This window comes from Danio aesculapii, chromosome 12 (genome assembly GCF_903798145.1).
Source record: "Danio aesculapii chromosome 12, fDanAes4.1, whole genome shotgun sequence".
NCBI lineage: Eukaryota > Metazoa > Chordata > Actinopteri > Cypriniformes > Danionidae > Danio > Danio aesculapii.
In genome coordinates, this window is record NC_079446.1 from 36,381,379 (window position 1) to 36,407,676 (window position 26,298).

At 37.6% G+C, this 26,298-nt stretch overlaps 3 protein-coding genes across 4 annotated transcripts; 2 read left to right on the forward strand and 1 right to left on the reverse strand.

Annotated features, from left to right (window-relative positions):
* Positions 1-1,354: 1,354 nt before the first annotated feature.
* Positions 1,355-14,505, reverse strand: bicral (BICRA like chromatin remodeling complex associated protein). Of its 2 annotated transcripts, none has more exons than XM_056469228.1 (11): positions 14,252-14,505; positions 11,779-11,824; positions 11,630-11,678; positions 11,485-11,550; positions 9,612-10,997; positions 9,463-9,523; positions 8,933-9,017; positions 7,464-7,609; positions 7,294-7,388; positions 7,088-7,190; positions 1,355-4,981 (listed from the first exon to the last, which is right to left on the reverse strand). In XM_056469228.1, exons 1-11 carry the CDS (start codon positions 14,340-14,342, stop codon positions 4,527-4,529), a joined length of 2,583 nt encoding a protein of 860 aa, XP_056325203.1. In that variant the 5' UTR covers positions 14,343-14,505; the 3' UTR covers positions 1,355-4,526. The 2 variants fall into 2 exon arrangements, with proteins under 2 accessions (XP_056325203.1, XP_056325204.1); XM_056469229.1 differs by lacking the exon at positions 14,252-14,505 and adding an exon at positions 13,986-14,172.
* A 2,350-nt stretch (positions 14,506-16,855) lies between these two features.
* Positions 16,856-18,086, forward strand: tbcc (tubulin folding cofactor C). Its single transcript, XM_056469502.1, has one exon. The coding sequence runs from the start codon at positions 16,884-16,886 to the stop codon at positions 17,943-17,945; it is 1,062 nt and encodes a 353-aa protein (XP_056325477.1). The 5' UTR covers positions 16,856-16,883; the 3' UTR covers positions 17,946-18,086.
* Positions 18,087-20,564: 2,478 nt separating this feature from the next.
* On the forward strand, positions 20,565-25,901 carry prph2a (peripherin 2a (retinal degeneration, slow)). Its single transcript, XM_056469619.1, has 3 exons — positions 20,565-21,863; positions 22,629-22,875; positions 24,713-25,901. Exons 1-3 carry the CDS (start codon positions 21,283-21,285, stop codon positions 24,920-24,922), a joined length of 1,038 nt encoding a protein of 345 aa, XP_056325594.1. The 5' UTR covers positions 20,565-21,282; the 3' UTR covers positions 24,923-25,901.
* The last annotated feature ends 397 nt before the right edge of the window (positions 25,902-26,298 follow it).

Below are 26,298 nucleotides of genomic sequence, written 5' to 3' on the forward strand. Positions count from 1 at the left end.
ATATATATATATATATATATATATATATATATATATATATATATATATATATATATATATATATATATATATATATATATATATATATATATATATATATCTTTTGTCCAGAACTCATTTGTATAATTTGACTATTTCTACTAACTAAATTTGTAGAAATAAATGTGTTAACTATTTAGAGGACCTACTTGAAGACCTAATAAATTATACAATATTTTCTATCTTAATTGTTTTTACTGCCATATGGTTCGTTTGTTGCCAACTTAACAATTTTTTAAAGTACAAATGAAATCAAAACTAACCATATGATTTTGTTAGCTCACATTGGCAGAATTGTGGTGAACAATCTGTGGACGCATAGCCCTCACTGCCCGTCGCCGACGCTAACGTTCACATCTCAAAAAATGTAAAGGCTAATTTATACTTCTGCGTCAAGTGCACGCATATGCTCTGGGGCAGCCTGCACGTGGACACATAGCCGACGCTGATGCGCACCTCTCAAAAAATGTAACTACACGTCGCAACGACACGTAGCGCAAGCTCTGTGATTGGTCGGCTTGGTATCGCTGACGAGTGACCGTGGGTCACGCCGATCACTCGACACAGAAGTATAAACCAGGCTTTGGTTTTTAGTTACACGTCCGAAATGGCATACTTCCATACATTACAGTATGCGAGCCGAGTAGTATGTCCGAATTTATAGAATTTGAAAAACAGTATGCGAGAAGGACCTGTAGTTGGGTAGTTGAGATTTTAACAAGACTAATAGTAATAGTAACATTATTATCGGTAACTAAAAGTTAAAGACACGCATAATTAAAATAATCGAAACGTTTATAAACATTTATTGTTGATTTTTAAATTTTTTTTATGTATTTATATGTAACATTAAATATTTACATATGAAGTGGTAGCACGTTGTAGGCTATCTAAAATAAAAGCAGGTAAGAGAAATTCTCCATGCCACAACACATGCCTTTAGTTATATCAGTATACAAAATACATAATTTAAAATACTTTTTATGTCATCATAACTCTTTAATTTATATAAATTTAAATGAGATTTCGCTGCATTTATATATATATTTTTAATCAGGCACTACAAACTATACCTATTACATCTCCAGTGAACCAATAGGATCACCCATGGGGACTCGATTTCTCATGACACCGGGATGACCTACTACTTCCGGCGAGATTCTGAAGTGTGCATCCGATGGACGCTATGTTATCCCATGATGCCCCGTGAGAAAATACATGAATGGAAGTGAAGCGACACAACTGATGCGAGCTTAGAACAACCAAGAGGCTGTATAATTGTTACTTTAAAAGCAAGACAATACAAAAGATTGGCTGTATTCAAAATGAATTTTTAATATTTATCTTTGCTGTTGTAATGAACACTCACAAAAACAACAAATCATGAACCGACCACATACGGTATGATGTGAACACATACTTAACATAAAAACTTTTTTTTGTTTGTTTTACATTCTTTTTCTTTACAAAAAGTATAAATATTTTGTGTTTCATGTTTTATTTCTCGTAATACAAACATTACAAATCAAGTTTCGGGTGATGCAGAAAAGTAAATGATAAAAGCAACATTTACCATGGGGTATTACAATAACTGAAGGCCACACTCGCACAACAAAAAGCAGTAAAAACAGTAAATGATAGACTATTTTAACTTGTTTTCACTCGCTCTGTCCTAAGGCAAAGAAGCCCTTCGAAAGTGAAGGTCTTTCAAGAATGCTCCCTAAAACCGACCGTTAGAGCTCAGATCAGAGAGAATGTCTGTTATTTTTGGTTGAATTGCTGGGAAAGACAGTGGCGTTTAGTGTTAATGATGCTAAACAACAGGATGAGAGATGTATAGATGGAAACCTTCCCTTCGGCTCTGGAATGGATGCTAATGGAAATGCCCACATGCCACAAGTTCTCTGCTCTGGTCAGTTTTTGATATTGTCTTGGTCATATATTTCCATGGCACAATCAATACGTGTTCTAATCTACAAAACAGGACTTTCTCCCTTTAGTAATTTTTTATTGTTATGTCAAAAAGTGGGCCCATACTCCTCCTACCCAAAATAGATTATTCTCAGTAAACAGCCATCTCCTAATGCAACTAATTAGATGCCTATAATAAAAGAACCCCCCTGATATGTTGTGACGACACTACATCTGCATTCACCAGTTTTAAACCATATGAGAGGATTGATCTGGAAAGGAGCTGTGAGCATGGCTATCCGTATCAGGTCCACATGTGCAAATATAAGCTGCCACTAGAGACAGAAACTGCAAACCGACTGCCAAGACTACAGCCTGACCAGCAGGGGACTCAATGCACAAGAGAAAAAACATAATAATGTGGGTGAATCTCACAAAAAACAAAACGAACAAATTCCAAAAATCAAGGGAAAGAAGTAAGAAGGACGTAATTGAGTGAGACAGTTGTACTGATGTTTTTTCAAGACAATTAAGCACGTTTACAAACTTTTAATAAATAAAAACTATGAAAAAAGCATCAATATATGATGATGTAAAAAAATTGAAAGTAACATTTTTTTAAATTCTAATGCTAGTAATTGTTCATTCTGACTCATGCTAAATTAAATAAAAAAGCATTAATAAGACAAGATTTAATATCAAGATTATGATGGTTAATTGCATAAACAACAGAAATTTGATAATGAAAATTAGTGTTTGATTAAAAGAGGCTTAATTGTCATAAAAAAAACTAAAACAAGGCTAATAGACACCTAAACGTAGTATATGTCGAAACATGGTCGTCTAGGCTAAAACAGGGCTAATAGATGTCTAATAGACATCTAAACAAAGTCGTTTAGGCTAAAACAAGGCTAATAGATGTCTAATAGATGTCTAAACATAGTCGTCTTGGCTAAAATAAGGCTAATCGATGTTTAATAGACATCTAAACATAGTCACCTTAGCTAAAACTAGGCTAATAGATGTCTAATAGACGTCTAAACAGTCGTCTTGGCTAAAACAAGGCTATTAGATGTCTAATAGACATCTAAACATAGTCATCTTGGCTAAAACAAGGCTTATAGATGTTTAATAGACGTCTAAACATAGTTGTCTTGGCTAAAACAAGGCTTATAGATGTCTAATAGACGTCTAAACATAGTCATCTTGGCTAAAACAAGGCTAATAGATGTTTAATAGACATCTAAACATAGTCACCTTAGCTAAAACTAGGCTAATAGATATCTAATAGACATCTAAACATAGTCATCTTGGCTAAAACAAGGCTTATAGATGTCTAATAGACATCTAAACATAGTTGTCTTGGCTAAAACAAGGCTTATAGATGTCTAATAGACGTCTAAACATAGTCATCTTGGCTAAAACAAGGCTTATAAATGTCTAACAGACGTCTAAACATAGTCGTCTTGGCTAAAACAAGGCTAATAGATGTTTAAACAGCCGTCTTGGCTAAAACAAGGCTAATAGATGTCTAATATACATCTAAACAAAGTCATCTTGGCTAAAACAAGGCTAAATTTGGGCTGTCATTGAAAATCATATTGACGTCTAAGAATAGACCAAAACTAGACTAGTCATCAAATAAACAGAAATAATTGACTACACATATAAACTCTAATTGTCTAATTGATGACTAGTCTAGTTTTGGGCTATTATATATCTATTAGATTTTCACTGACAGCCTTGTTTTAGCCAAGATGTCTACGTTTAGATGTCTATTAGACGTCTATTAAACACAAAATTATTTGCTGGGAAAACTTTTTTTTTTTTTGCTCTCTTCTTTTCCTTTCCCTTGATTTTTAGTTGAAATGTGACTCTCATTCATGCGACACTAACTTAAGGTGCACAACAGCACATAATTTCTCCAGCAAAAAAATTATAATGTATCATTTATATAAATGAATTAAATCAAAGAAAAAAAGACAATGTAACATTGTACCCTCAATCTGAGGACTTAACTTTCCCCTTGCACAAAACCCACACAAGTGCGTTTTGTCTCTGTGGAGAGGTAACATACCTTTAAGGTACAAAACTAATTGCAAAACAAAAGTAAACCAAATAAAATGAGCATAATCGATGCTCAAACAATTAAACGCGCAGGTGTGTTTGTGTGCCTCACTTGGTCTACTGCAATGATACAACATAAGTGTTACAACCTTAAGTGCGGACTGACTAATGATGAACAAAGTGTCTGATATTGTCTGATAAGCTACAAATATCGAATGTCTACTCTTGACATTCCAAGAAAATCACATGTACTTACTGCTTGATTGTGTGTATGTGTGTGCATATATCACTGTGTGATTGCAAGTGTATCCTGTGAAGCACTGTCAAAAAGGCTTTCTCTTGTAAACTTCTCTAGTTCAACAGGCACAGTATTAGAGTATCACTATCGGTTTTACCCTCGACGCAGCCATAATGTGCATTTTAAACCGCGATAATGCCAACATACGTCTAATCAGCTCACACACGTGGCATGAAATGAGAACATGGAACCAACATAAATATGGCACAGTCTAACATTCTAAGATGCTGTTGACGGCCGCCTCCAGCACTGAGTCTGAATCAGCCAATGAGACTTGACCGGGATCTGAAGGAAGCTGCTGTTCGTGACCCGGGTTCGAAGGGTAGCCTTTAGCAGAGCTTTGCTGTGATTGTTTGGGAGATGTAGGGTAGTGGACGTGTTGACTTTTGCTGCCGAATATGCTGTTGGAGGTCTTTTTTTTAAGGTCCAAGATGCATTTTATTGGAGTTCTTCTGTGTTCCTCCATTTCTTGCTGTTGAGATTCTGTCCTATAAGTGGTTTCTGTGTGGCTGTTCATACTCTGCCCATCTCTTCCAGTGTGACTTATGGAATGACTTGGGGAGGTTTCCATTTTGCTTGGCATGGCCTCATGCGAGGCTGGGGTCAAGACTTCAGGACTTGGGACCTTCCGTTTAGGGCCGCAGCAGAATTCTTCCAGGAAGCTATCTGAGTGAACGATGCGGCAAAATGTTACAAATATACAGGCAAGCAAGCACACAACATCACAGTGGCAAACTCTCCGGTGCGTATTTGAGAAACACAACATGAAAATTCTCAGTTTGTTTGGACCTATAGCTATTAGTTTAATGCTATGAGATAATAGTAACTCATAACATGATTTTACACTTTGTTACATTTCCCACTCTTTCTGGGACACCAAATTCAACGACTTTCAAGGACTTTTTTAATCACAAACCTTTGTAATTCACACCTCCCTCCCCCCATATATAGCGCCATGAAAGTCCTTCCTGCACCTGACATTTCGCTTACACTTAATATGTACAATTAAAATGTCCTAGTAATGATAATGTTTTGTTTTGAATGGGTGATTTTTAGTCATGTTTAAAGAATAGTAATACAATTAGTTAATTCAATACTGGTAATATTCAAATGCAGTTTCTGAAATATTGATAACATGCATTATTTGTCAAAGTTCTTGTATAAGATTAAAATTTAAGATTTTTGAATTAAGAATTTCTTAGGTTTTTCGTTTAGTTTTTGAAAGCAGCACAGTACAATTGTTGAAATAACACCATAAACTTTAAATTCAAGCACATTCAAGGACCTGTGTTTGTTTTCAAAGAGCCCCTATTATAGGTTTTTGAAAATTACCTTCCATGCAGTATGCAACACAGCTCTAAGTGAATGAAAACATACAAATGAGATTTAAATCTGAAAATGCACCTTGTTTAAAAATATTGATTTTCCATAAAAGATTTGACTCAAAGTCGTTTAAATGATTCATTGTTCGTCTGGATCTTTTGCCTGTTCGTATTGACATCAACACGAAACAATGCCAAATATGAACTACCGGATCTGGTAAAACGTGAACGTGCCTTTCCCTTCAGACACTAGCGGAGTGCGAGGGATCATAGGATTGATCATGACTCAAAGATTACGATCACTGAGAGATGGCCAGACATGCGGCTGTGGGGAATAAAGGGTTAAAGTTCATTTTCACAACAACACCACAGTATAGCCAACCATTTGCTGTGTTTGTTCCTGATGATTGATACAATACCCTACCCTACAGCGTAGGATTCGTCAGCCGTTTGTTATTAAAGAAAGAATCAGCAAAGACTACTAATGTATGGGACTTTGTCAGTAACTGTTACACAGTTTGTATGGACCAGTTTCCTCCAGATCCTGTAAGTGTTTCTCCTTCCTACACATTTTGAAGTGTGATTAAAATGGTTGCTTCGTTTTCTGTAGTTTGCAAAATATGTATTTAATTGTGTGTTGTAACTTGTAATCGCTCTGTGCAGCTTGTAATCACGTATCTATTATAGATCAGTGCTTGTAATGTATCTCTCAGGTTAAGTCTGTATGGGCTAATTCACATATTGCATACAAAACCAGATTGAAAACGCGACGCATGCTTCTTTCTTTACTGATTTAAATGCGTTTCGTGTTTGCGATCTCTTGCTGCTTGTCGTTATGTCCACCATCAGTTGTTCCTACACATTCTCAGCGTGGTCAATTTTCAAAATAGTTCAACTGTATGTATTAATACTGAATGTGTGTCCATATTAATACTTAGGGTTGTGGTTAAGAATAGAGGAATATGCTGGTGTTCAACTGGATTGCTTTATTGCATGCCTGCATTGGACTCACACATATACTCTGTGCTTTGAGTACTTCATAAGCGTGCTAGCCGTTTCTCTCTGTCTCAAGCTGAACACAGTCGACCAATCAGACTGTGTCCTCGGACTAATCAGCACAGATTAGCCTCACACAAAGGAAGGGTTTTAGGAACAAATGAATCACTGAACAAATCATATGGGAGTCGTTGGGATAATTAGGTAACAATAAATGCATATTATAAGACAATGAACGTGTTTTTTTGACCTTGCATGCATATCAGCCTGTTGTTGGAGACTCCAAAAACAAAATATGACCTTTTATAATGTATAATAGGGGCTTTTTAAGTACTTTCCAGGCCTTGAATTCATATGTCTGTAATTCAAGTACTTTCAAGAAGCATTGGAACCCTGATTCTGGTCTTTTTTACTTTACTTTTAATGAAATAATCCAAATCCAAACATCCCTTACCTGGATCCACTAGCACCATCCTTTTGTCTTGAGTCAAGTTGCCCCTTTCCTCTTGGTTAAAAGTCCTGTCAATCATCACCATTTCTGATGAAGGGCTGGACCTCTGAAAGAGCATCAACCAGTGAACGGTTTTGGTTAACGCAAAAGACACTTTAGAAATGACCTTTAAATCACAATAACATGTTTTGGTCGATGTGTGAACATACCTCTGCCTCCACCATGAGTAAGCGCCTGTATTTGTTCACCATGGTCTGAGTTCTGCTTAACACTTGTGTCGCAACTGCCTCAAACTCCTCATCCACTGTAAAAAACAATAGCATATTTGTTCAGTAACTATTTAAAGAAGAATAATGTTAAGGGCATGCTGAAAATGCACCTTTGGCGAAGTCTTCATCTTGTGGCGGTGAGCCTTGGAAAACATGATAGGGCAGTAATCTGTCTATGACATCATTTAATGAAGTGAAGGGTGTCCGATCTGAGGACAAGACCCTACTGTGATCCTGTCTTAACTGCTGGAGGACCCTGTAAAAAAAAAAGTTACAATTGTTAAGTGCATTTGCATGCATGCATCTATACTAACAATACATTATTATTATTATTATTATTATCAACTTTATACAAATAAAAAGACATTTGATATTTTAAGAGTCAAAGTGCAGACACTGGACAAGAATATATATTTCTAGTGGACATGTATTGAGCATTTGCGTTCATACACTCTATCAATTGGCGTATACTCTAAGAGATGTGTGTTCAACTGTGTGCAAATGTAAAAAACAAGTATAATTCGTGTTGCTTAATGGCGTGTATGTGTAATATGTGACAGGAAAGCATCACAGCAGATTTAACAGCATCCAACCACAGTGAGAAGATAAGGAAATAAATATATCGAAAACTTACTTGAAACAACAGTGCAATAAAACATACAAAATATGAAAATGAGTCAAGCGTCCTGCTGACATTTTAAATACTCTACTAGTTTAATGCTGTATATAACATCATAGCTAAAGGAACACTCCTAACTGGGTAAATGGATGCTTACATTTTGACATCATCACCAGGATATATCTAGATATTTTGATAAAGTCATAGCTTATTTATGTTGACTGGTTACTTGTTTGCATATGAACTGGTAAAACAGGTTATTTCAGTAAACGTTTTCTGAACCAACGCTTGTTACTCACTGAAGCTAAGCAGGGCTGAGCCTGGTCTGTACCTGGATGGGAGACTACATGGGAAAACTAGGTTGCTGTTGGAAGTGGTGTTAGTGAGGCAAGCAGGGGGAGCTCAACATGCAGTCTGTGTGAGTCCTAATGCCTCAATAAAGTGAAGGGGACACTATACTGTCAGTGAGGGCCTGTCTTTCGGATGAGACATTAAACCAAGGTCCTGACTCTCTGTGGCCATTAAAATCTCATGTCACTTCTCGTAAAGAGTAGGGGTGTAAACACGGTGTCCAGGCCAAATTCTCTCCATTGGCCCTTACCGATCATGGCCTCCCAATCATCCCCATCCACCGAATTGGCTCTATCACTGTTTCTCCACTCCCCCTATAGCTGGTGTGTCATGAGCGCACTGGCGCCATTGTCCTGTGGCTGCCGTCGCATCATTCAAGTGGATGTTACACACTGGTGGTGGTGTGGAGAGACCTTCTGCTATGAATGTGAAGTGCTTTGGGTGTATGGCCATACACAAACAAATTTACTATATTAAATAAACATTATTTAATTACTGTTGGTGTTTATCATGCTAATCGTTTTTGATATTTTATTTACTACAGATGAGTGAAAAATCCCACACTTCTTTCATGCTTCAATTGGTATAAAGTACAGTCAGGTCACTCACAATTCTCCTCTAGTAAGTTGCTGAGTTGCAGGTCGCTTCGGTGTGAGAGGCAATTCCTGACTGGCAGGAGTGAGCGGTTTCACAGCTATGATTCAAAATAAAGATAGAAAAAAATCCATTTTACATCCAAAAGAGAAAATTTTGATGAACATAAGCAGCAATACCAAATATACAGTGCAAAGAGCCCAATAAGTGTTTATAAGTTTATGATTGGTTTGCAACTAAAGAAGAAATGTATACTTCACTGCGAGGTACCAAAACACATATTATGACTGAAATCATAGTTATTGAATCATCCACATTATTTTTATTCATATGTTTTCCTGCTTGCTCATAAGATGAATGACATGGTGTAGAGCAAGACCAAATAAGAGAAAAGGGGTCTTGCTAAATTCTGAACACAAGTGGTTGCAAAAGATGGATGCATGTTAATGCGTCTGAACCGGGATCACTGAAAACACCTTAATATGTAGTGAAAACAGGGCCTTATGATTACTAATGGAAGCTTAATATTTTAATAGGAGTCTTACCTTTGGTACCAAGGAGATTTACTAATTGTGTCTGCCCTCTTTGTGTTGCTGCCATGGTGTCCTTAGAAATTAAAGTAAAATTTAGATGAGACTAAACTACAACTTTATAGAAGCAAACAAGTAGCAATAAAATAAACCTATATATTCACCTGGTTTAAAGAGACTTGAAACTCCTGAACCCCAGAAGTAACTGAAGCATTCTGGCCCACGGGCATAAGAAGATGCTGTCCTGGGTTCACAGATAACTGTTGACAAACCTGTGGTCCTTGCACACCAGAACTGATCATAGTGAGGTGGCTTGAAGTCTGTGTTGCCTGTACAGGTGTTGGGCTCGGCGAGGCGCTGGAAGTCCAAACTTTGGCCGCAGCACCAGGCCTTTGAGACACCTGCACAACAGGAGTCGGTGAAGCTTGGCCTATTTGACCGCCACTGACCAAACCTTGATTGACTATCAACTGGCCTCCAGCTGAAAAGTTCTGCCCAGCAATAAGCTGTACTGCTGTGTTCTGATTGGTGAGGATGGAGTATGTAGTAGTGCTCATTGACGACGGGTCGCCCACTTGAGTGTTTGCTTGTAACATCTGGCCATTCACAGCCTGGAAGCCATGGACTGTTGTACCAGGGGTGAGGGAAATTGAACTGGGGAGTAAAAACTGCCCCTGAGGCAGATTCGACTGGGACTGTGTTTGCGCTTGTTGCCCTAGAGGAGAATGCATTACAATGCTGCTGGCTGGATTGACCACTTTAACCTGCTGAGCAGGCTGAGGAGAGCCAGTTGCTGTGTACGGGCTACTGACTAAATTCCCAGTAGTGGTAGTGCTAGGTTGAATCCCTATGTTGCTGATATTGTATACAGTTTGTCCCCCTGTCTGTAAGGGTTTAGGCTGAATGGGTCTGACCAATGTCTGTTGCGTAGGGCCTCTCTGGATGATAATATTCTGAACTGGTATCGTCCCTTTATTGAAGGACATTGACACCTGATTAGCTGTGGAAGGGGCAAACATAGTACCCTGTCCGCTGTTGTTTGTCACTACATTTCCACTCTGCCTCAACAAGATCTGAGGCTGTTCCAAACTGTTGATAGTCATCATAGAGGAGGCACTGCCATTGAAGGATCCCACTACCTGGATGTGTCCAGCGGGGCCATTTGGCAAGGGTAGTTGAGGAACCTGTTGGATAAAAGCCTGAGGTTGTGCCAATGGTGCCACCACACCAGGACCCGCAACCCCTGCAAACCCTCCAGAGACCAGCTGCTGAGGGAAGGCGGTAGCTGTGGGAATGAGAGATGGCTGGGAGTCCAGAAGGGCTTCTTGAGCCAATGTCTGCTCTGTGATATCTGCTTCCAGCAATGACTTCTGGAGGATGTCGAAAGGTTGGTCCTCGCCACCGAGATTGACTCCATCTGCTGAAGTTTCACTGTCCAGATCATCCTCGATGAACGGAAGACTGCTTGAGAGCTGAAGCTCAGCATCACCAGCCTCCCCAAACTCTCCCAAATGATTGTGGCCATCTTTGAGTCCTTCACTGGAGCCACCCTGAAAATGAAACCAAATCTAGACTCACTCGTATTTTATTGAATGATGATTACCATTCAAACATTTAAGCTGAGTTAAGGTTTTTAATGTACAACAGGGTGTATGAAAAGTTAAATGGAATCAGTTCATGTTATCAACACATGCATGCATTGCATGTGTAGCCTGGTAACACTTGGAGAAAAATAATGTCTGGACAAGTATCAAATGTTCAGGCATGAATATGTTGACCGCCAAGCTATCAAATGACAAAAAAAAAGTGTATTTGACTGGGCTTGCAAATGCATTCGCTATATCAAACTGAAATATGCACTTTTTAAGTTTGACCATACAAAACATAGTTTGATGGAACATTTTTTGAAGGTTTTAATTTAAATGTGAGTTTAGCTATAAAGGTATTTTCCTATTGACAAAATAGCTGTACAGAGGTGTGGCAAATTTGGTGTCCATGTTAACTGACATATTATAGTAGAGTATGGGTTATACTCACAGTGTCACTGGTGAAGAATGAGCTGGCTGAACCAAAAGTTGCATTCGTCACATCGTCTTCTCCAATCTGTTCGAATGTCAAAGAAAGTTATCAATAACCTTTAAATACTGTATAGCACCTACATGTGGTGTGTAAGCATACTTACAGATTTACTATTTGAACCATGAAGATACTCATTCAATGCTTGCACATCTCTGTAAAAAAAAAAAACAGTTCATTAAACACATTTGTATGTTTGATTGGTAAAACTAAATGATGTGTAGCTTTTTTTAAAGAACCATCAAAGTTTCTTACCCTATAAAATCCAGAAGACGGCGGTCGTCTTCATCATCCATGACACCTGTCACATAGTAATAACAGATTTTAAGATTTTACAATGGACAGAATTGCCCTGGCATTTAGCTATAGTTAAACATTTGTCATTAAATACTCCTGAAGCATCCAACAAATGTAGTGTGCATTGCACTCTATACAAAATACAAATATTATAATAATATCAGCCAGTGTGTTAATGAACTTTTTCAGGGATTGTAAGGAGAGCTCTTGCATAATATTAAATGCCAGAAAGTATTTGATATAGACTAAATGGTCTCAACTGTCACAGGCCTCTATCCCAGGCTTTTAACATATTTCTATGCCAGCGATGCACAAACTAAAATGAAATATCATAAATGTTTAATATATTGTGTATAATGTGGCAGTCTACGCCTTTATTATTTTATTTTCATAAAAGAACACACACAAACCCAAATTAAAAATAGTCAAAGGGCTTTGCATTAAACACATATTATAATTAGAATAAATCAGTAAACTTCTGTTTAGTGCTTAAGTACACTAAACTGTACTGTAATATACACTGAATACACGAATATGATCTGCATGTTTAAGAATGCAGAATAAATTTGTGTGACAGAGCGTCTTCACGCTTGGCTGCAGATATTGTCCGTACCCTATAGAGACTTTAAAATGGCGGCTGGTGATTGAAACTGCGCCACTGTTCGCTACAGTCGACAGACAAAGGGCGTTGTGACGCAGATATCTTGTACTGTGTATAAATGTAACTCGACTGTAATTTCAATTCATATTTTTTTTACAGTAGAAATGTGAACAACTTGTGTGGAAATGTGACAAGGAGGACTCCTTGTGGGGGGATGGGTGAAACATGTTTGGCCAGTTTGATTGTTCTCTTGACAAGCTGTTAATGTTTTATAACATATTTCGACTAAGACAAGTGAGGGAAAGAAATGGGTTGTGTGTTTTCCCCAAAGGGACTTCATGCTTGAATAGCATTTGATTGACAGTCATTTTCGCTTTGTGTTAAAAAACAAACGACGTGTGTCGTTAAAAAGGTTAAAAACATGCAGAAATACAAACAAAAATGCGCATTTTTAAATGCATTTCATTATTACGCAGCACATACTGGACAAAAACTCGTGAAATGCATGACAGAGTAAAATAAAAACGGCTCGATCAGCTGAAAAAAAAGATCAGTCTAAAGATCATAAGGTATACGAGTGAATAACAACATTAAGCAATATTATAAGTTACATAACATATTAGGATATTATATACGTGCTGTTTACAGCTAAATTATCAGCATCCAGCAGGTTTAACCTCGCAGTATCCGTCCAATGAAAGAAAAAAATGTGACCGGTTATTTGGGCCTTTTTACGCGTCCTTAATAAACAACTTTAAAATATTATTAAAAATGTCAATTTGCATGCAAACGCGGGGTTTTATTAACCAAACTATGAACAGAAGATCTGAGATATAACACGCATTCGGCTGTGGTCAACATAGCAAGCCAAATGAGGGAGGAGATGAATCATTTTTTTCTTCCTCTCTTACACCAGCAAAAAAAATTATCTATCCTCTTTGTTAAGTCAAAGGGGCGGAAAGAGACACGTAGAAAACCAGCAACCCCTCAAAATGCAGAGTAAAGTTAAAACCCTGTCGAAGCAAGGCGACGCATTTTTACTGATTCACTTGTCACACAGTGTGGCAGGAAGGACTAAACAGGCTCTCCATGGCGCAAGGGCAGTACGCACAAAACCCGCCTTAATCTCGCTGAAAGTAACAGCTAGAAACACACAGGGACTTTGTCCATAAATAGACCGAGGCTGGAGAAGCTCGTTTTATCGCTCGGCTAGAAAATTGTCGTCTACAAGCGTAATTATTTGCGCAGCTGTGACAGCCGAGAGGAGCGCGGCACGGAGGAAACGCGTTTTCGGCTCCGGACGGACGGCTCGCTTGATCAACGTATTAGGGATTTTTTTGAAGGGGTAAAAGCGGAGCATCATCAGACGAGCCTCTAGCATTCTTCACACTCCGAGTTGTTGATGGCCTTCTGGGCGGTGTGTGGACGTTGTTCCCCCACCTATTAAGAAACGGCTGAAATCGTCGAGCAAAAACCGAACGCAGAACAAATCGTTGGCGAAGCATAAATATTTATTTGAATTTGCATCACACAAAGACGACTTGAAAAAGAGGCAAACCCTTACTCCTGTCTCACTCCTCTTGAAACCCAATATCTCCATTTGGCAACTTTTAATTTGCTCCCCCTCCTCCTCCTCCTCCTCCTTCTTCTTTCTCCCTCTCCCACTCATATATTTTTCCCTCACTGTCCTTGCTGCTCAGTCTCAGATAGATTTTTCTCTCTCCACGCTTGCTCTTCCCTCCCCGAAGGAAGGGGAGGAAGGAGGTTGTGTGTGTTTTTTCCTTGAAAATTTTATCACAAAATTATAATACACTCAAAGGGGAAACTCACCGTCATGAAAAAGCAGTGCCGTGTCCACGGGGTTTCCTCGCCATCTCTGCACGGGCCGGTGGAGCAGTGCGGCTCCAGCAGAAGGCAGCATCACTACATAGTGCACTACACAGCATAGGGCTCCTTACTTCAAAGAATAGGGTTTTCCTAAACTCTTTGTTTGTTATTGAGGCGGCTTCCAGTGTCACTTTTCGCCAAAATTCACAAGTTAAAGCTGCTGTTTTCATTAATCACCCCTAATGCCTGATATGAATAACTGAATAAAAATTGTGTTTGTGACAATCGACAGGGGGCGGAGAATCCTCATCGACCACACCTTTATGTGTCCCGAGATCACACATCAGTCTCAAGTGTGAACTAGGGGCAGATATAACAAACAACGCGTTAATGCTTTACATCCTGTTGATGTTTTGATGAACAAAAAATAAAATGTAAAAATATTTTATGCAAATTAATACATCGAAAACTAAAAAAAAAAAAAAAACTAAATGTGCTTACAACCATAACATTATTTAAAAAATAATTAATATGAATAGCAAATTGAAAGGTTCATTTAAAGGGAACCTAATTGACCCCTTTTTCCAGATTTAAGACAAGTTTTATTTTGTGTCTCTAGAAAGTGTCTGTAAAGTTTCAGCTCAAAACACACATAACATTATTTATTATACGTTTCAGAATATTTTCTGCTTTGAACACTATGTAGCTGTTTTTGTTACCTGTGCCTTTAAAGCTAGTTCTCCCTGCCCACCATTCCTACATGCCTGTCAGAGTGTGCCTCAATCTCCGGCTGGGTCAGATAAGCAGCACAGTGACAGACATGAAGGAAGTAGATCTCATGTAATGTACGTGAGAAATACTGGAGTAAAAACTTTCCCAATGGTGTATTTGTTGCAACGATGAGACACATGATGTCATTACAAAGTTAACGCACGCACGCACGCCCCCCCACACACACACACACAAAATGCGAATGTTTAACTTTGCACTGTTTTTGGATGGCAAATGTGGCAGGATACACGTTAATATCCACTGCTGTATGGATGTACAAAATAAGCCTGATTTAACGTCCACAAACCGGGATTGAAGCGTCTTCTTTTAGAATTGTACTGACATGCGGCTGTGGTGATGAAGACGGTAAAATCGCTGTAATTCATTAGAAACATGTACTGTTTTATAAACGTTTCAAACTTGTAAAACTCATTCTTGATCACATTTGATGATGATTGATGATCACAGAGAGCTGAACAGATCTTTTAATCCCGATTGCTTTGCGAAAGTCCTGTCTTGTTGAAATAATTATACGTGTTACTACAGAGACATCTCAATATACGGCTGTCAATCAATTTGGTGGGCAGGGAAACCGCACTTCTACGTCAAGTTGTGGTGGGCCCAGGGCCGGCACATCCATAAAGGCGACCGAGGCAGCATAATATTGAGGGCGGCAAATTCTCTGAATGTAAGAAGGTACACCCACTGGATGACTCTGGTCAACAAGGCTCTCCTAGGACTGGTGCCTTCATATCTATGTTCCCTTCTTCATAAGTCTAAAAGCCAGTATGCCCTACGTTCAAGTGAATCTTATCATTTGACTGTTCCCCGGGTTCAAACTGAAATAGGGAAGCGAGCCTTTAGTCATGCCGCCCCCTCATACTGGAATACTCTTCAGTCTGAACTAAAAATATCTGAGCTCATCCCAATGACATCGTTTTACTTTATCCTTTTTAACAAACAATAACAGTCCATTTCTCAATGTATGTGTTTTTAATATATTGAAATGTGTTTTTTATGTGGGTAAATAAAGAAACATATATTTCTCACTCGCAAAAAAAATAAAAAATCTATTTGTGTTGGGACAACATGAATGAATTGTGTGGAACCCTGCATTTTTTCAGTGTAACCAGGCAACAGAGTGGTTAGCACTGTCTCCTCACAGCAAGAAGGACACTGGTTCGAGTCCCAGCTTGGTCAGTTGGCATTTCTGTGTGGAGTTTGCTTGTTCTCCCTATGTTGGCGTGGGTTTCCCCCACTGTCCAAAGACATGCACTATAGGTGAATTAAATTACTAAATTGACCGTAGTGTATGAGTGTGTATGGTTGTTTCCCAGTACTGGTTGCAACTGGATGGGCATCCACTGTGTAAAACATATTCTGGATAAGTTAGTGACCCCTGATGAATAAAGGGACTAAGCTGAAGGAAAATTAACGAATAAAAATCCATATCATTCAGATAATTTTACAAATCTGAAACACACAATTCAACACAATTAATTTTACAATATTTTATTTATTTTTAAACATCAGTTCTATTCATGCACAACACTGTAAATATGCACTAATCTTAAAATATTTTTATTTTCTAATAACAAAGGCTTGTATTTATATGAATATACATCTCACATACATATATTTATTAAATGAATAAGCAAAAACTTGAATGCTGTAGAAAACAAAGTAATATATAGTTTCTTTCCAAAACGAAAGTCATCAGTGATTATAAACGTGAACATTCAAAGCGCCAATAGAAGTCAGCGTTACTAACGGAACTGACTTCTAACCCAATCATCGATAAGCACACTCGGATGAATCATCACATGACACGAGTGCGTTCACCACGCCCGCTTTGAGAAGCATCATGGCTGCATTGGGAGTAGAAGTGATTGTGGCGAAGGATGATGGAGAAACAAACACAGCTGTCAAAGTTCCCGAAAGCGTCTTGCGAAGAGATCAAGCGAGGCTGGAAGAGGCGGAGCGCCGAAAAAACGCCAAGCAAAGCCAAACCGTGACGGAAGAAAAGAGCGACTTCTTTACATCCACTTTCAACGCTGAGAAAACACAACTCGAGCAGATGATATCCAGCTGTAACGACCGCGAGAAAGCCGCAAAAACACTGGAGGAGGCAACGGTGAAGTTTCAACAGCTCCAGAAGTTCCTCAACGACAGCGTGATGTTTTTAACCCAATATGAAATACGACAAGCACAGGAATCTCTACAGAAACTCCAAAGCTCCATTTCTGACAAAAGAGAGGAGGTTCTGCCTAAAAAGAAATTCGCTTTTAGATCCAGAAACACGAGTAAGCAGCAGCAGCCTACACCCATTCAGCAACAAACACCTGCTAAACCTGCGTCAGATTTAGTTGGCACTGTAGTGGTGGATGCTGCCATCCCTGCAGATCAATATGGATTCTCCAATTTTGACAATCAAGTCTTAGTCAAGCAAGCCGAGGAGATCCAGCAGCGAGATGTTTTGCTGTCTCACCTGACCCACTGTCAAGTCAGACTTTATGGCTGTCCGAGCACCTTGCACATCAGAAACATCCGCAGCTGTGAGATCCTGTGCGGGCCGGTGTCCAGCTCTGTGTTTGTAGACCAGTGCACTGACAGCACTTTAGTGTTCCCCTGTCAGCAGCTGCGCACCCATAACACCACTGCCACTCGGGTATATCTGCATGTGACCAGCCGGGCAATTATAGAGGACTGTCACGGGCTCAGCTTTGCCCCATTCACATGGACCTATCCAGGCATTCGTGATCATTTCAAAGTAGCCGGACTGAGTCCTGATAGGAATAATTGGAGAGAAGTGGATGATTTCAACTGGCTCGCCACTGGGACACCATCACCCAACTGGACTGTCATTCCTGAGACTGAGAGAATATGTAGTTGGGATTTTGTGGGAGCTGCAGCTGAGCAATCATGATGGGATTATATTGTCGTGTGATTGGTTAATGCACTAATATTGAGATGCCATAAACACAATGTTTAAGAGTTCCTCATTTACAATGGTCATAAAATAACTGGATGCTGTATATTAATATAATAAATACAAACACTGATTTTAGCACATTTGTTTATTTGTGGTTCTCTTGTCAGGGCATGTTAGTATGCATTTAAAGGGACAGTTCACCTAAAAATGAAAATCATTTACTCATTCTCCACTGGTTCCAAAACTGTTAGAGTTTTTTCTCTCTGTTGAACACAAAAGAAGATATTTTGAAAAATGTTAGAAGGCAGCAGCCATTGACTCTTTTAGTCAGTGTGGAATTAACCAATATGCAAGGTAAGCAATGCCTTGGAGCCCTGGAGAATTAGGGGGCCCCAACCAATGCCAAGAAACCTGTATTAATCATAGTTCTCTTGTTAGTTTTTAATCATATGTTGTAAAATCTGTCCATACCTGTTAGGATTTAAACTCTATTCTTTTCATAACCAGGGGTCCCCATGAATAATGGAACATTCCTTCCGTACTGCACATCCACGAGGTGTGAACAGTTCAAGACTGTCAGCGGTCAGAGTAGAGCTGAGGTAAGCAGAGTTTGAATTTTGAGAAGTTTTGGGAAAAATGTAGAAATAAGACAAACAATGAAACTTCTATCCCAGCGATTCTGCTCTATGAGCTTATTAAGATATCGAGGGCCTGTTCAAATAAAATAACATTTTCTAGTGGACGGCCGCTGATAAAAAAAAATTGGTGACAAGATTGATTGATTGTGAATTAAATTTGTGTAAATTTTTTTTTATTTATATTAATCTAATCACATAAATGGTTAATTAACTGTACATAGTTTGTGCACTTGTAAATTTATTGCATTTAATTTTACATTAAGAAAAAAAAGGCTGCTTTAAATATGCTTTATTTTTATATACTTTTATATATATATATTTATTTAAATACTTTTTAACATGCCATTTATTTACTGAAAAAATGGTAATCTACAGAGAAAAAAATGTCTATTGAGAGAATGTTTTGAGTTTCAGTGCTAGGGCTCCATTCCTGAAATTGCTTAGAACCCCCAAATCACAAGTCTGCCTCTGTCTGTAGTATAGTTTGTTCCTATGGATGTCAATGGCTGCTGATTTCCAACATTCTTCAGAATATCTTGTTTTTCAATCAACACAAGAAAGAACTTCATAAAAGTTTAGAGTAAGTGTGAGTAAATGGTGTGAAAATCCATTTATTTATTTATTTGGTGATTTTTCTGTTATAATACGATTGTATTACAATTTACCCACAAATTATGTTAATGTTTTCATACATTTATATTGTTTCAGAGTTTTCAACATTTTTGATTATTATTAATTGTTCTGTGGACAAAATACATTTTTGTATATACAGCAAAAAGTCAGTGGTTACAACAGTGTGGTCGGCAACATTATGTGACCTGTGGATCACTGGGTTTCATTGTACAAAAAAATAGAATTGGTACACAGAACAAATAATAATAAAAAGGTTGAAAGTTCTGAAAGAATATACATTTGTTAAAACATTCTGCATTCATATTAATAAATCGATAACATCATCTGATTCTGAACAATCATGGTGGGATTACATTATTGTGCTCAATCAGTTTAATAGTAATATTGATATGCCCTAAATGTTCAATATTCCAGAACATTTTATACTTTGTGGTTCATTTGCCAAGTCTTATTAGTATGCACCTAATAACTGTATTTACTAATATTGATCAAAGAATCATTCACCCAAGAACTAAAATGCAATAATCGCTTACTTTTCCCCTGAACTTGGGAGTTTCTTTCTTCTTTGAAACCTACACTGTTAAACAAATCTTACTGCCTTGAATTGCTTCGTTCAATCAAACAAAATGTTCTTGTCATCTTAACTTACGATTAGTCAAACTGACTAGAAATAAGTTAAACCTTATATAAATTAATTAATTTAGTTGAAGCATGAATAACATGTTAAAGTTACAGTAATATAAAAACATTTGTTGCAATGACTTTTTGTCATATCTTTTTTTACAGTGTAAAGGAAGACATCTGAGAAATGTCCCAAACAGAACAAAGATAGTCATATGGGTTTGGAATGGCATAGGGGCCAGTTTATAATGATGAGATATTATTTTTGGGTTAACTGTTTAGTACCACTGTTGACCTAAAACTAATAAATTTATTAATAAATTATGAATATCAATAATAGTATTACTCATATGTGCTTCAATTAGTTCTAACTGATCAATTCTGGAATTAAAAGTTAATCTTTGGAAGAAAAAACTAAAACTTTATATATATATATATATATATATATATATATATAGAGAGAGAGAGAGAGAGGGGTTTATTTTGTTTAATTGAAAAGTAATGTGGAAAATAATACAAATGCAAAATTATAACAGTTAAAACTTTATTGAAAATATACAAAAAGGAACTTTTTATTAAATATAGCACTTAATATATGATATATAAAATGAATAAAGCCCCCAAACTCTACTTCAGTGTTTGTTTTCTTTTCTCTCTCTCTTTTTGACAGAAAGTAATTAATCCTCTCCTCGTCCTATGTCAATAACTGTGTCAAACTTTGTGAGCTACAAACTATAACTATGGCATGAACATAACACATAATAAACATTTGACCATTATCTGATTGGCGTATATGTATGCTCTTAAATGATCATAATTCAACAATATTCCCAGAATACTTTAACCTTGAGAATATATTTAGAGATCCTTTCATTCACTGGCAAGATGAACTCAAGGACCCTTGAAGTGGAAGTGTAGTGGTCTTAAGTCATCGCCACTTGGTTTTTGATGTCTCTTTAGTTATACCAGCCACACCATGTGACCAATCAAGCCAATCACACGCCACAGCAGCAGCTTTACAGATAGGCTCATCTGCTGGCCAGGGATTTCTGTAAATGGGATGAGGGTGATTAGCTGGGTTTAGGATGACGTACAGTAACTTTGTGTTTAATCATTTGGATCCTTGGCTTTTGTCCTCCCTTTGCAGATAGAGGGACACCACTATTTGCGTCAGTACCCGAGACACTGCTTTTAATCGCCGTAGATGAAAATCCATTTTTAAGATAATGATTCACACTGGGGTTCACCTTTAGAAAAATCTATTATGGATGCGATCATGAATGTTGCTAACAAGTTCTTGATTTACTGGAATGGATTACACATTGAGCCTTGAACGTGCTTTCAGCCTTTGACTTTTGTAAGCCAACTCTGTGGAGATCATCAAACTCTGAAAAAAAGACTTGTTTCTTCTTTCTTTGGACTTTAACCAGTTGTTCAACATGGCTCTCATGAAGGTAAAGTTTGACCTGAAGAAAAGGGTAAAGCTTGCCCAGATGCTATGGCTCATGTACTGGTTTTCCGTAATGGCAGGAGTGCTAGTCTTCAGCATGGGCCTTTTCTTTAAAATCGAACTCCGTAAGAGAAGTGAACTTATGGACAACAACGAAAGCCATTTTGTACCCAACATTCTAATCGGTGTGGGACTTCTGGCATGTTGTCTAAATGCCTTTGGCGGCAAAGTCTGCTACGACTCACTCGACTCCTCCAAGTATGCGAAATGGAAGTCCATTATGACGCCCTTTCTCATTTGTTGTTTGGTCTTCAACTTCCTTCTTGTTGTCACCGCGGGTCTGTGTTTCGCCATGCGCATTCCTCTAGAGTTTACACTTGCCGAAGGCCTGAAAAATGGGATGAAGTACTACAAGGACACAGATACACCCGGGCGCTGCTACATGAAGAGGACTCTGGATCTCATGCAGATGGAGTTCCGATGCTGTGGCAACAACAACTACAAAGACTGGTTCGAGATCCAGTGGGTGAGCAACCGTTACCTGGACTTCAGCGCCAAAGAAGTCAAAGAGTGAGTGTCTTTTTGCTTCTTAATGTTCATTTGGTTGAGAAATAGTTTGGTCATTTAGATAACCAAAGATTTGAGGCTATTTTAATTCTCCAAAACAGTTTCTTGTGAATGTTTTTAGAATAAAAAAATTAATCTTTATTGGCATCAATGATTCCATGAAGAACCATAAAAGATTTTTATTGTGCATGAATGTAGTTGACTCTATGAACAAAATGGTTCTTCAAAGTTTCTCCTGTGGCATCACAGATGTGGGTTTTTGCTGGCACCTTTATTTTTGAGACGTAATGGTGGTTGTGTGGCAAGTGAGGGTGGACATTGGGTGATTTGCAGGGGTCAATTTGCAGTGTAAGTGGTATCAGGCATGTTAGTCAGTTTAGGTTTAGTCCCTAATCTTCTTGGATCACATTTTCTTGCCCTCAGAGCTTACTGTCCCTTTCAATCAGATGAATACCTGGTAGATTGGCTTGGAATAGGTGTTGAAGTTTTGAGCCTTAAAGGGGTAGTTTACTAAAAAATTGAAAATTTACTTGACAGTTACTCACCCTCAAGTGGTTCCAAACCATTGTGAGCTTTTCTGTTGAACACACAAGTAAATGTTTTGAACAGTGTTGGTAACTGGTAGCCACCGACTTGAAAGAGTGTTTCATGGTTTCTGGAGTCATTTCAGATCATTCTAAATGTAGTGTAAATTGAAAATACAGTTTTTTTAAAGAGTCTTGAGTGCTGCTGGTGTCATATACATAAACAACTGTTTTTTGCCCTCAGCCGAATCAGCAGCAATGTGGATGGGAAATACCTAATGGATGGCGTTCCCTTCAGCTGCTGCAATCCTAGCTCACCACGACCCTGCATCCAACAGCAAATAACCAACAACTCAGCTCACTACAGCTATGATCACTACACTGAGGACCTAAACATCTGGAAACGAGGCTGTCGGGACGCTCTCGTCTCCTACTATGGTGGAATGATGAACACCATTGGGGTTCTTGTGCTGTTGGTCACCCTCCTGCAAGTAAGATGTTTAGCTTTGGCATATCTTAATGTTCTGATCCAGGATCAGACCTTAATCACTTACATTATGTTCCTCTAATCTTAATGGATTGTGCTATAAAGGTCAAACAGGTCTGTGATCAGTACTTAAGGTACGTTTTGTCCAGTCCAGATAGTTAATCTTGTAAACTGCCATTACAAGGTGTTTTTGTTGTCTTCCTCCTATTAAGGTAAATTCTTACTACTCAGTTTGGGAGCAGGTTTGAGATCTGGCTGCAGATTCGAGAGCTTTTAAACACCTTTTCTGAAAGAAATAATCCTTTTTTGAAATAATCCTATATTAGTGAGAGCTTAGTTGGAAAAGTAATATGTAGTCATTGTATGACATTATACAATTTTCTCTGTAGAGCCCCGTTTTCATTAGTCACATAATGTGCCACCATAAGTGAGAACATATAGCACTATTAATAATGATAAACCATCTGACTACCTTGCAGAAATATTCATAGGTTTGATGGAGAAAATGAAAAAACAGTTTACATTTTTATAGAACTATTTTTACCTGATCATACTTTTAAAAAGGTTGGTTAATAATAATAATAATGTTTTGACTTAATATTTATTTAAAATAAATATATATTTTTAAAAATAAAATTACAGTATAGATGATACATTAACCATTTTTTAAAATACCCATATAAAAATGTTATGTAATGTTTGCACAAATGTTTATATCGATGCAAGCTGTTGTAAATCATGGAATCGTTGGCAACAACAGGACCTTGAACTGGAGGTAGTGGAGATTAGGAGTGTGAGATGGTGTGGTGACACGGAAGATTCACAGGGATCAAATGCTCTAATCTGTGAGGTGGAGCTTGGGCTCGCTTTCCTGGAAAAGGTGATTTCAAATCACCAATTAAAGATGTAGAACATTTGATCCATTCTAAATCAAACAAACAAACAAACAAACAAACAAACAATATGGGTCAATATGCGTCCCACTTTGGTGTCTGGATCAAATGAAAAGTAAACAATGATTTTATATGGATATAAATGACATGTTTATATGTCTTATTATTATTTTTTTTAAACTATTAAAAATAAAGTGTCAAAAATTATACAAGATAATTAATTTGACCAGTTTTTCCTAAAAGATTTGAAGAGTACCTTTTCCACATAAATAGATATACATCAAATTTTAAATATATATACCAAATTTGGGTCAAGTTTGAGTAAAATCAACCACCGGGTTAAACTTTACCTTAATGGTTGGGTTTGTCCATATTTTACCCAAACTTGGGTTGAAATAACCCAGCATTTTTAAAGTGTAGACTGTTGTTTCAACTCAAAATTGAACATTGTAATGTATGAACATAATTTTGTTCATATATAAAATGAAATATTTTACATTAACTGTTGCGTTGGTCCAAATTTTACCACAGTTTGGGTTAAAACAACCAAATATTTTAATAGATAGTAATGATAAAGCATAGATAGCCATGATAATATGCTCTTTTTATAGTTTAAAATAATTTTTTTTTCTGATTCATTAAAAAAGTTCATGCATAAAATTAAAGTAATGAATTATATACGCTATAAAATTCTGGGTTGTTTTAAATTTTTATTGAAAAATTTATCCCGGAGGTTGGGTTTGTCCATATTTTACCCAAATTTAGGTTGAAACATTCAGCATTGTTTATGAAGTGAAAAAAGTAATAATGCATTACAGTTTACAGTAATTTTTTTTTGTGAAAATTAAATTATGTAATTATGTATTGTTGACATTTTATATGGGATATAACTAATAAGAACAAATATATATTTCTGTCCAGCTAATTAACTCGTATGCTTTTCTTTAGAGCGCTGTAATGATTGGACTTCAGTACATAAATACCTCTCAGTCCACGCTGGTCAACCCAGAAGACCCAGAGAGTGAGAGCGAGGGCTGGATCCTGGAGAAAACGGTCAAAGAGACCTTCACTGACATCATGGCTAAGATGAAGGCCATGGGCAAAGGCAATCAGGTGGACGAGGGGACGAATGAAGAGGCTGCTGCCACTGCCAGCTGAATGAACCCCGCCAACCAAACTCTGGCCACACATACCTGAGATAGAGAGCTGTGGGACACAGCCTAAAACTGTAACTATATCATTCACACTACACAAAGTGTAGACAAAGCCAACTAATGAAGAACTGGTAAAGGAAATTAATTCAATTGGTGTTTGACAAACTCATATTAAGGTGATTGGCATGCAATGAGGGGCTTTAAATGGAACATAATTTGTCCAAATATAATCATACCAGTTTTGCTTTCCCCTTTTGACTTTGTACTTTGCTACACAATTTTTTGTAGACACTTTTATAGTTATTTTGTTCTATTGATATTTCATATTTGAGTTGATATTCAACCTAAGAATGGCTAGTCAGGGATTGGAATAGTGTGAAGCTAGCCTCAGTATGAAGAGTATTTATTAGAAAGAAACCCATTTGTCAGGTAAGACAAATGAAAAGAAAACACTTTTTAAATTTTACAAAAAGCTAGACCGGTGTCTTTTCACTTTAGAAATGAAATGTGTACAGGTGAGAATGATTTTTTGACAGGTGGATTGAAAGACAAGAAGTTAGATGCTTCATTCAAAAAATAAATTAAAATTATATTTTTGAAGTACCAGGGTTGAGATTTGGGAATGGGGTCTACAAAAAAATCAATTATTTTTGAAATGATATTTTGACCTACCTAATGATGAGTGCTCTGTTAGTTCAGCATCAGATAACACACAGTTTCAACCACGCTGAAAGGAGAGGCTGATTAATGCAGGTTTAGGAGACTAGCAACATTTGTGTCCAGAGGGAAGGCCAGGTACAGGGTAAGGGGACGCTTGCGAGGGCCCCAGGAGTTGAGGAGACTGGCAGCTAAACCCTGACCTGCGACTTCTGCATTCCCACTGCTGGGAGCTCCTGTGCTTTCACATCTGCACATTTACTCCATGAAACGTCCCAGGCCAGAGACTGAAACTCTATGCTCAAACCTGTAATTTTTTGTAATTATTTTATTTTAATTCTAATTACATGTCTATGTAAATAGTGTAGAATTATTACAAATATATTTTTTCTCTTTTTTGTAAAAATACAATTCAATTACTTTGATTTTAGGACAGTGTTTTGTGCGTAGTGATTGTTATTGTGAATAAAACTTGTTTAATTGTAAATGAATGCTTTTTTATATTGTCCAGTCATTAGCTGAAATCAAATATCAGGGCATTCTGGGAGCTCTGTGGGAGGTTTTGCTTATCCAATCAGATCAGAAGAGAATTATCTGATTATTGGCCTCACATGGTGTTTAGGCACATGGCAGTCAGTCTGGGGTGTGTTTCCCAAACAAACCTTACTTGCTGCTGTAAGGTACACAATGCATTGTTGGAACACAATGCATTGTTGGAGAAAC